Genomic DNA, 10,912 nt, shown 5'->3' on the forward strand with positions numbered 1-10,912 from the left:
CCCCGTCCTATCGCTCCATGTTCCCCAAACCCTTCAAAACCTCTGAGGCTCTTTCTCTCCCTCCCTCATTCAGCACACATCGACCAGGCTCGCGGTTCTCCTCAGTTTTGTCATCAATGGCGGATCCGTTGTCTATAGCAGCTAGTGCCGTGGGAATCATCTCCCTCGGCATTCAGGTCGTGCAGTCAATCTATCAGTACTACAGTGCCGCAAAAGACCAGCATTCCGACATTGCTCGCACACTGCGGAAGCTCGAAGACTTGCAAGTCTCGCTTGAGAGGTTGCAAGCTCATCTCCAGGATCGGAAGTTTCAACCCAGCGAGGAGGCTCTGCTTCAGAACATCCACTCCACGATCAAACGCTGTGAAGAGTGCATCAGGGACCTGGAACGAGAGTCGAAGGAGTTCGAGAAGAGACCAATCGACAGTGTTAGAGCTGCTGTCGGAGGTACCGTCCGTTGGTTGCAGTACCCGTTCCGAGAGAGCACGCTCCTGAAGCTGAACGAAGATATCGATGACCTCATCAGCCAGCTGTCTCTAGCTTTGTCGTTATTACAGCAGCAGACCATCGACCGCGTTCAGGATGAAATCGAGAGTGCCAATGCCATCCTCGCTCTGATTCGAACTTCACAAGTATCCTCTGAGATTCGAGCTTGGGTTCAGGCTCCTGACGCTACGTTTAACTTTACCGAAGCATGTGCGAAGAAACACCCAGGAACTGGGAATTGGTTCGTCAAAGGGCCAGAGTTCATGCACTGGCTTGAGGATCCAAGTTCATTCCTTTGGTTGAAGGGCTTTGCCGGCTGCGGCAAGACTGTTCTGAGTTCGACAGTCATACAACATACACTCCGCCACCGCAGATCCAACCCTCGCATCGGGCTTTGTTTCTTCTTCTTCTCATTTAATGACAAGTCAAAGCAGGATGTATCTGCAATGCTCCGAGCGCTCATCCTGCAGCTATCAGATCAACTTGCCCAGACTCCTACTGCACTGCAAAGGATTTACGATATGAGCAAGAAACACAATGTCTCACCGACATCTGCAGACCTACTTCGATGTTTTCATCAACTGGTGGAACTTTTCCAGCATGTCCATGTTGTTTTGGATGCTCTAGACGAGAGTCCTCGAGAAACAAACCGATATGCTTTGCTGGAGGTACTGAAGGAAATCAGGGCTTGGTCAGAGCCCAGATTACATCTTTTAGTGACAAGTCGAGACGAGGTCGACATCCGTGCTGAATTGGAAGCCGCACCACAACACACCATTCTGATGCAAAACGACGGAATAAATGACGATATTGCCGAATTTGTCTCACAACATCTCCGGCGCCGTCTTAAACGATGGAGCAAGCACCATTCTCAGATTGAGAAGATCTTGACCGAAAAGGCACATGGCGTGTGAGTGCCCGGGAAGATACCGTTCCAAAGTTGACAAAGCTAACGATCATCAGTTTTCGGTGGGTCGAGTGTCAGTTCAAAGCACTCGAGACGTGTCCAAGGAGCAAGCAAGCTCTCGATCGACAACTTCAATCGTTGCCTCCCACATTGGATGAAACCTATAAGAGAATGTTAGAGAACGTTTCCGATAAGGACTACGCCAAGCAGATGCTAACGATTCTCTGTTGTGCCACGAGGCCATTGACTGTGCCGGAGCTGGTCAACGCCATGGCAATCGAGATCGGCATCACCTCCTTCTTCAATCCAGATCGGCAACTTCAAGACGCAGACGCCCTTCAGGAAATCTGCCCAGGCTTCACCGAAGTATTCGTAGACTCCGAATCAAACATGAGTGTCATTCGTATTGCACACTTCTCTGTCCAGGAATATCTCGAATCCGACCGAATTCTACAACCAGAAGGCTGCGCTTCGTTCAGTTTGCGAAAACGCTGTGGGAATCTGATGCTGGCATCAATGTGTCTCACGTTACTACTCGTTCCTGAATTACCGACGCTCCAGCGTAGCGAGATTTATCAAAAATATCCTTTTACGGAATACGCTGCAGAGGAATGGCCAGACCACTGGCGGAAGAGCAATGAGATTGACGCCAGATTAGCGTCACGTGATGACTTTAGTTGTTGTCCCCCTGAAACATCCCACAGTAATCTTGTTCTACGACTTCAGGAACAGATGGTACTGCTATTCAGAAATACGAACGGAGCAATGAGGAACTGGATCCAAATCTGGGACATCGATGCCGTTCTTGGCTGGACAGACCAAAGCATGGATCCATCTCCACTATACTATGCTTCCCATGTCGGCGCTCTTTTCCTGGTGGAAAGCCTTTACGAGGACTGGGAAAAACGATGCTACCTCGACGGTCCAACGAAAACACGTATCGATGTTATGGATGGGCCTGGCAGCCATGGGACAGCATTACAGGCAGCGGCAGCTATGGGCCACATCGACGTGGTGCAGTTTTGGCTCAATAAAGGCGCGGACCCAAACATGAATGTCGCGCAAACTTTGATTGCAGAGGGCACTCCTTTGATGACAGCGTCAGCTCATGGCCAGACAAAAATTATCGAGTTACTTCTCAAGCATGGTGCAGCTGTCAATGCCATGTGGACAATGTCCACGGATGAAATCAGAAGAACAACAACTATTGCAACTGCCCTAGCCGCGGCATCAAGCGAGGGTCACGAAGAAGCTGTGAAGGTGCTTCTAAAGCACGGAGCCCTTGATGACGTCCACCCCATATTCTTAGACGGATCCGCGTTGATGGCAAGTCATGTTCAATTGTCTGAACAGTCCCGACGGATTAAAAAAATGCTTCTACAGAATTTCGACGGCACTAGGGTCACAACAAGTTCTCAGATCTTTGAATCATACTTGGAAGTAGCTGCGGAAGACGGGAATAAGGAGCTTGTCCAAAAGTTCCTGGACAAGTGGATCTTGTGCGGAAAACCTGGCTTTCCGTTTGGAAAGTCACTTCAAATGGCATCGGCCTTTGGGCACCTACAAATTGTTCATTTGCTCATCCAATCCGGGGCTAATGTGAACGACCTTGGCCGAGTACTGAAAATGGATGGCTCAGTCAGGAATTCGATGGGGACTGCGCTGGAAGAAGCTTCAGCGAAAGGACACAATGATATCATCGAGCTCCTCTTACTCCACAAAGCTGATATAAAGTTGCTTGGCCGGGGTGGCCAGGGCACGGCTTTTGGATCCGCACTGCAGAGAGCATTGGCTGCAGGACATCAAGAGACAGTGAGGCTGCTTCTTGACGTCGGCAACCCTTCGGACCAGATGGAGATGCCAGAACTGTATGCAGCATCACTAGTGGGCAGTGAGGAGACCGTTCAAGCTCTTCTGGACTCAGGGGTGGACATCAACGCTCGGTACAGGGGAGAAAGATTCCAGACTGCACTGTCTGCAGCATGCATGGGTGGATACATCAAAATTGTGGAAATGTTGCTGGATAGAGGCGCATCTCTCGAGGTGGGAGACGACGAGCCCGCAGAAGATGGCTTCAGTACAGAAGAATCCTCGAACGATCATCGAAACCCCTGGCACATAATGCTCAATCCCATAGACCCAAAACTCCTAGATCCTCTCACCTCAGCCTTACTAGGTGGTCATTGGAGTATTGTTGAAATGATTCTTAGAAGAGAGCCTGAGGTAATTGCGGAAATCCGGGGCTGGAGAAGACAGTCAGCGCTTTCGGCTGCAAAAGAGGGCGGCCACATTGAAATTATTAAACTAATCAATAGCTACTACACGTCATTTATACCGGCATATTTAGCTGATGAGAATGCATTTAGATCTTTATTATTCTCGAGGGACTTAGAATTAGCTATTAGCTTGGATAAAGGCAGCTCTTCGAACTGGATGAAAACGCACAGACTCTTCGAGAGCTACAGATACTGTGATAGATAGCTTTTGCTAGGAGGCAGTAAACGACTTACTGCAAATAGAAATGGAAAATGGGGCTACATTTGGCTATTTTGCGCATTCTTGCTATTAATTTAGTAATTTTAACTTGATAATAATCATTCTCCGTCTTTAGACAGGTAATCAGCGAATCTTGTTATAACTTAGTTTGGAATGGACTCCTTTGGCAAAACTTGCAAACGGCAAGACTCAACATGCCTCCAGAAAAGGTTGACAGATGCTAATAAGCACGGCACAGAAAATTCAGAAGCGCCAAGGATTGTAGAAATGCAAACACTCTTTTCATTTCTTAAAGAATGTTTCTTCTATCCGTTGCCCATCATCAAGCACCACCGGCTCAGCCCCAAACATGATGGACAAGATCCTCGTGTACCCATCCGAAGCATTAACCCACTCGTGATTTCATTCCCCCCTGGACGATAAATTCCCCCGCCCTGATGACCTTTTCCTCCCCGCCGTCGAGCTGGAGCATGATCTCGCCGGCGAGAACGCGCGTGTAGTCGACGCTGAGCGTCCGGCGCATGGGAGCCTTGTGCCGCTGCGGGACATCCGAGAAGCAAAAAGTAGGTCCCCGCTGCGGGCGTGCGCGGAAGAGAATGCGGTAAACGCTTGCGGAGGCGCGTTGGGCGCGTTGGAGGCGGGTAGGGTTGATGCGGTGTGAATAGAGGTGAAGCCGCTGGCTTGGGGCCCGAGAGGGTGGAATGGCGGGATGAGCGCGTCGGATGTGAAGATGGATGTGCCGTCTGCCGTGTGGCCTGCCGTCACGAGAGACGTGCGGCTGGCAAGAGGCTTTGCCTGTGCTGAGGTGGTTGAGGTTTGTTTGGTCGGAGCATGGTTTGTGAAATGTGCCGATGATTGGGAAAACCTGGTCTAGTGCGTTCCGGGGTTGAGTGCGGAAGAAGCGTGTGATGATGAGATACGTGCGGACAACACCTTTGATTGCTGTCCAGAACCCGAGCTAGGCGGGGATTTCGAGTCGTTGTAGTCGTCACTGCAACTCCTATTGATCTACAGCTTACGACTTCATATCAGGCTGCCCAGATTGCAAGGCCGCTCGCATTCGTTGACGTGCCCCGTTCGTGAGATGGAACGTCATCCCTTTGGCGGCAAGGGATGACGACCCAGCAAAAGTAAGCACTAGCAAATTAAGCCGGATTTCAAACTTTGATCACTGCCTGAAAAGAAGTTTACCAAGTCAATGACAGCAGTCAAGTTGATTGCTTGTGGGAATCTTGCCTTGATATATGTAGTCGCATCAAGGGTAGAAAACCCGCGGCTTCTCGGGGCGCGAGCTTCCGTGCGAGACCTGGGATCCGGTCTTTGGTAATGAACAGGGAGAGTTCCTGGCCAAGCGGGTGTATGATGAAGTACCTGTTACCGTGCCACCGCTCGATTGTTTGTATGAGCACATATCTTGCGGAGGTCCTGATTCTGAATTGATGTAATATATAAGTAGCAACGTGGGATATAATAGTGTAATTGATGGATTCAAGGTGAAATTAACATCATGACCTTGTAGATAACCAGCTGTCTCTCGTACGAGGAGTTCGCAGGCTATGTCAGACCACAGAAGAGTACCAGCATGAGGGGTAGACCGAGAACATAACATAGAAGCAAACGTCTATTGACATTATGGTAGATCTCATAGCCACATCATGCAATCAGCCACGGGGTTTTCCCATCTGAGATTGTCTGGTTCGTGCCGCGGTGTGTGTCTGATGCCTCAAACATGGACAGCAGAGGACGCCCAAAATCTAGACGCATCATCGCGAGGTCCATGCGTGCAATACTTTGACGATACGTCAGGATGTTTTTGCCTATATGAGCACTATATACCGATGAACATGGCCGACATAGACCCTCTCTCATTGGGACCTCGCTCGAGGGGTGAACCCTCTAGGAATACGCTAGGACCCTGTTGAAAAATACGACACGACACTACAGGAAGGCAAACAGAACAGATCATGGTGAGTATCAAAGCCAAGAAGCCTAGGCACAACCAGTATTTATCGAGAAATGCGGAGCGAAGGTCGGTCAGGCCAACCTCAAGAAGCTCTCGACTGGGAATAGACACTGGCGCAGCCGTCGTTTGCTATCGCCGTGCAACCGGTTCCAAAATCATCAAAGAAACACCGAAAAGATTGCAGTCGCGAACAAGTTTTCGAGTAAAAACAGAAACCTTGTTCACGAGGCACGAGGCACGCGGATAGAGTATAGAGCCATGATCGGCAGAATACTGGATTTTGAACAGCTCAGTGACTTGGATTCTCCTTCTCCTTCTCCTTCTCCTCTGTGGTGAATCAGAATCATTTCCAAAGAGTCATTGTTGTAGAAGCCGGACAGAGATCGATTTCCTGCCACTTTTCAACTGCAGTCACCATCTCTCGCGCTGTCGACAGTGATTCAGTGCTTCGGTGCTTCATCATGGCCCTTTCCACCATGACTATAAAAGAAGAGGTTTCCACCGCACTTGGAGCAATCCCTCTTCTTCTACATCATCAATACATCGCAGACATCGATCAAGCAAAGCCAAACACAACAAATACTCCACCAGAAACAAACAAAACCAAACACAACCAAACACCAACTACGACTTTACCAAGCAATAAAACTACCTTCTTCCGCAAGGAACTCAATCAAGTCACACAATCACACATAAAAAACCATACAAACCATCAATCGGCAAAAATGGCTCCGTGCTGGCCTATACCGAGATGTCCTCCACCTCACCCCCCACCTGATCCCCAGCCCAAGCCCCTTCCCCCCAGCAAATAAGCGACGGACGAGATAGGGAATCATACTTGCTCATGGAGGGATAGCAGGATAGTCAGCCACAGTCGCCCTTGACGGGTAAAGTTACTCCATAAGACATACTTACCGAGCACCTTAGTTAATAAAATTCTATTAAGACAAGAAAGATGTCCCTCATTCTCCCTCACGTGCAGCGTGTTCATGATGCTCCCTCTACAAATACAACTCCGACCAATTTGTGACAAATCTACACTGCTGAGTGCGCTGAGAAAGTAGCCTATGCGCCATTGCGCGCAACCCGCAAACATCACTGTAAAAAAATCTCATTGCCTATTGTCTTCACCTGTCGGGCTGACGTGTTGCATTGAAGTCGTTGGATCAACCTTACGAGTATACCAAAAACGGAAGGTCGTACTGGCCCCAGAGAAAGCGGGGCCGACGCGCACCGGGCCGGATTGTCGGCATAGCTGCCGGACCGGAAGCATACCATTTCAATGACGGTCTCAGGCGGCCGCGGCGGGCCAAAGCACGACATCATTCAGCGAAGTCCCTTTGTGATGCGATTACCGAAATGTTAATACGAGAGCACTGCTGACACGAGGGGCACACCGGTTCGCAAATAACAAGGATGATCCAGAACAACGTCGCGGGCGCGAACCGAGCACACATAGTTGGTGGCACGAAATAACACTTTCATAGTTGCTTGACGGCGGCCACGCCATGCCGACGGTTCAAGCCTAAAGCTTAGCGGGTCTCTCAGGAACATGTTCAAAGTTTATCTTAGACTTACAACGGCCGACTCTGCAACCCTAGGTGCCGAATCTTTAGGCCTTGCGTGCGAGAAACCTACCGTGCCTACCTTGATGTGTCTTTGTCATAGACTCTTTGGAAACGAAAGCGACGCTAGTATAAATAGCTCCTTGGAAACACTCTCAAGCTGACTTTGTCCTTCAACGTCATGCCACCAAAACGGTAGCGCGGCTCAGTTCCCGGAGTGTGCCTCACCGTCGAGGTGCCCACCTCACCTGAAGCATTGGTGCGCGCAGTAGTGGTTTTTGCGTAGTAGAGCCTGTCAATTATGACAGGAACAAGAAGCGCTGGGATGATCCCTTAGCGTTTAGGTTGCATCCCGGAGGTGTAGCCCTACCAGACTGGCAGCGCTGGAGCCCGAATGACATACGCCTGCGCTAAGCCTAAGAGAGCCTTGTGTCCAACACTGGACGTAATAACTCGCGAATGAAAGGGCGAAGCTGTTTCGGGAGTCTCTGGCGGCCTTCGTATTGCAGATTAGGCAGGAAAATAGCGAGGACCAATGTCAAACCCACAGAGAGGCAACAAAGCCAAGAGCGCACACAGCGTACGAGACCTGGAGAAAAACTGGACCCGGCACACCTTCAACGGCGGAGCTGGCGGCCTTCACTCAGCCTGGAAAGGCTTGCGGGACAGCTTGAATTGCAGCGTGTCTCGTTTGGCGGGCCAATCCACGACGCGTTGAGTTTTTTGGCTTCAGCTTATAGCGACTAAAATTGGCATGGGCGTGCAAAGAGAAGATGGAAGTGTGCCGGCGCCCACTCAAGCCGTATCTAGTTGTATCAACGACGGGACGAAGTGGATCAACCTAGCAGAGGCGGCACTCCGGTGGGTCAAGGCCAAATGCTGGGCAACGTTTGTGGCGGTAATATTTGCAAGAACGGACAGAAGGGCAAATCTTTAAGCCGTCATGGAACACAGGATGAATGCCTCTTCGTAAGCAGATATGGACAGTCCGTACGAGGCGGGCCGAACATGTCTTCAAAACGCGCCGTCAACGAGGCCAAACAGGCCATATCCACATGTTGGATCTGAAAGGGCAATGATGTGATGTGAGCGACCGCTCGGACTTCGCCTCGGAACTCCAACGGGGGGACCGATAATTGGTGGACGGTGGACGGTGGACCTGATGGAAGTAAAGATTACAGGACGGGTAGGTCGGCTGGCATGCTTAGGTGAGAGCGAGAGAAAGTCGTTCGGCGCCAAAAAGGCAGAATGTCAGCTGCGAACGGCGGCTTTGCCAGAAGGGAAATGGACGATCGGCACGGCCGTGATGTGGGCGGGTTGAAAAACGGCGCGGAACTGTGGCTGTCATCAAATCGAGTCTAGCCGTGGCCCATCATGCTCTGTTGGAAGCATATCTGTAGTCTGTAAGATTCGGCCGGGCTTCGCAGGTGAAGACTGCGGGAATGCTCGATCTCATGAAGTTTGCGATGCGTTGTCAGCGGAAAAGAGATTGACGCCTGGAATCTCTGGCGTTGCTAACGGTGGTGACGCTGAGACATGCATATGCCATGCCAACGCGAATGAGAAGCGGAAAAAGAGCGGTGGGTTGGTTGAGGGGGATAGAGGCAACATGAGGACTACTACAAGCAGCATGAGACATTATTACAGGGCTTGGAGAGGCGATGGCATGATGTTGACGAGCGTCATCGGATTCGGTGTGTCGTGTGATTAATGCTAGATGCTCGCTGGTGGTACCAAGTTGGAGGCGTCGCCCGACAGGCAGACGCCGCGCCTGTGCCGCTGCCAGAGCACGTTTGGAAAAGCGCTAGGAGGAAGTCTAGAAGGAGCTGAATTCGAGAGGTCTGGGCAGGTCGATAGGTACCGCACCGGCAGCCAAAGAGAGAGAAGTTCCCGGTTCTTGCTCGAGCCAGCGCCCAGCTCTCGAGCGGTGAGATTCGCTGGGTGCCGACGGGAGTGAGGGAGTGTGTGAGTGTGTGAGTATGTGTTGTCTGTGGCGCACGGGCAGGCGCTAGGCAATTCCTGTATTTTTAACCCGGGGAAGGAGGGGTGGAAGCCACAGTTTACCTACCTAAAAATTGTCCGTGGAAGGCGCATGCACAGTACGAAAATCCCACAGGGGAAACTGTCATCACCTGACTTGGGCAGGTTTGAGCACAGTGCACGCGGCAGGTGCGACTGTGCATGTACGCGCTGCAGGTAAGCCCCTGGCTCCTTCATGTAAGATTTCCCCCGACGGCAGCATCCCATCCCGCCTCCCCCGTCGCTTTCCACCCCCTCAAAGGTCCTCAATAACCCAATCCCGACCTCGTAGCACGGCTATTTGTCGACTTGGCTTACCCTTTTCCATCGCATCTCTCTGCTCTCATTCGCCGACTGACGATACAGCGTCCTGCAGCCCATCATCCATCTTCCATGTCCCTGGAATTCTCCCAGGCCATCATCCCCAAGGTACCCCGGCCGAGATACCGCTGACTCCTCCTCCCATCAGACCATCACCTGGCCCGAATCCATCCGTTCGTCCCTAGGTAGTGGCCGCGGGCGACTTGCTGCACGGCATCTCACAAGTCCCCAACAACCTCGTGGATCCCTTGAGCTTCTTCCCTTCTTCATCTTCTGCGCCGCTGATCCTAAAAATAGCCCCCAACTCCCAGGCGCCGCGCCCGGGCAATTCTCTAAGCAAGCTGGTGACTCTTGCTATAGAGACGGCAGAACACGGCGCACGTCGATACGAGGCGCCCGATGATGTCGTTGAGCCCATGACCAACAAAGGACCGACCGGCTCTGGTTATTGTATACCTCTTCTATGTGCTACATTGATTAGTCTCCGACTGATTCGCCCATCAACCGCGCAGCTTAGTCACTCAACGGTGCCGCGCTTTTTGTTACCTCGTTCGTCTCTTGCCTTCGTCTTGGCGAATCAGACGCTCCGTCTCTGTACTGCTTCGTCCTGATCGACCCTGAAGCTCGCCAGTCGACGCAACCCAAAAAACGCCTTTTTTTCTTCTCTTTGCTTTTTGCAACGTTCTGCATTCGTATCCGCGAAAACTCCACTTACCCCGACCTTCTCTGGCGGCTGCCCGGCCAGATGAGCCTCACCGCCGACTATAAGACTGCTCAACAGCAGCACCTTGGCAGGAAGCCGGGTTCTTATCCTGCATACCGATCTACCTTCTCGCTTAGATACGTTGGCGACCGAGCCATGCCCTGGGATCGCGACAAATCATTTTGTTCCTGGCCCGCCGTAATGCCTCCCGTGCCAAGCAGTGTGATGCCCGAACCGTACGAGGCTTTCAGCTGAGCTCAAACGGTCCACCTTGACTTCTGTCATTCCATCTTTCTACACCACGATCTGGTCCGATTTTCAGGTCTCTCCCGGGTGTCCTCCAGTCAGGTTGCATGTGCCTGATTGCGGTCAGACCTCTGCCTGCTAAGGTAGACCGAATACACACCATTGATATCACATCAGAACCTTCAATGTGTCATTGCAAGCTGCCA

General features: G+C 51.3%; 3 protein-coding genes across 3 annotated transcripts; 2 read left to right on the forward strand and 1 right to left on the reverse strand.

Moving 5' to 3' along the window:
- Nucleotides 1-116: 116 nt before the first annotated feature.
- On the forward strand, nt 117-3,620 carry CORC01_10551 (uncharacterized protein; the record flags this gene model as incomplete). Its single annotated transcript, XM_022622179.1, has 3 exons — nt 117-1,396; nt 1,450-3,470; nt 3,604-3,620. 3 exons carry the CDS (start codon nt 117-119, stop codon nt 3,618-3,620), a joined length of 3,318 nt encoding a protein of 1,105 aa, XP_022471258.1.
- A 654-nt stretch (nt 3,621-4,274) lies between these two features.
- Nucleotides 4,275-4,949, reverse strand: CORC01_10552 (uncharacterized protein; the record flags this gene model as incomplete). Its single annotated transcript, XM_022622180.1, has 2 exons — nt 4,275-4,689; nt 4,909-4,949. 2 exons carry the CDS (start codon nt 4,947-4,949, stop codon nt 4,275-4,277), a joined length of 456 nt encoding a protein of 151 aa, XP_022471259.1.
- Nucleotides 4,950-10,173: 5,224 nt separating this feature from the next.
- Nucleotides 10,174-10,715, forward strand: CORC01_10553 (uncharacterized protein; the record flags this gene model as incomplete). The annotated part of the gene is made up of 3 exons (XM_022622181.1): nt 10,174-10,222; nt 10,312-10,597; nt 10,661-10,715. The coding sequence occupies 3 exons, from the start codon at nt 10,174-10,176 to the stop codon at nt 10,713-10,715; spliced, it is 390 nt and encodes a 129-aa protein (XP_022471260.1).
- Between the last annotated feature and the right edge of the window lie 197 nt (nt 10,716-10,912).

This window comes from Colletotrichum orchidophilum, assembly GCF_001831195.1.
Source record: "Colletotrichum orchidophilum strain IMI 309357 chromosome Unknown Scaffold_106.1, whole genome shotgun sequence".
Classification (NCBI taxonomy): domain Eukaryota; kingdom Fungi; phylum Ascomycota; class Sordariomycetes; order Glomerellales; family Glomerellaceae; genus Colletotrichum; species Colletotrichum orchidophilum.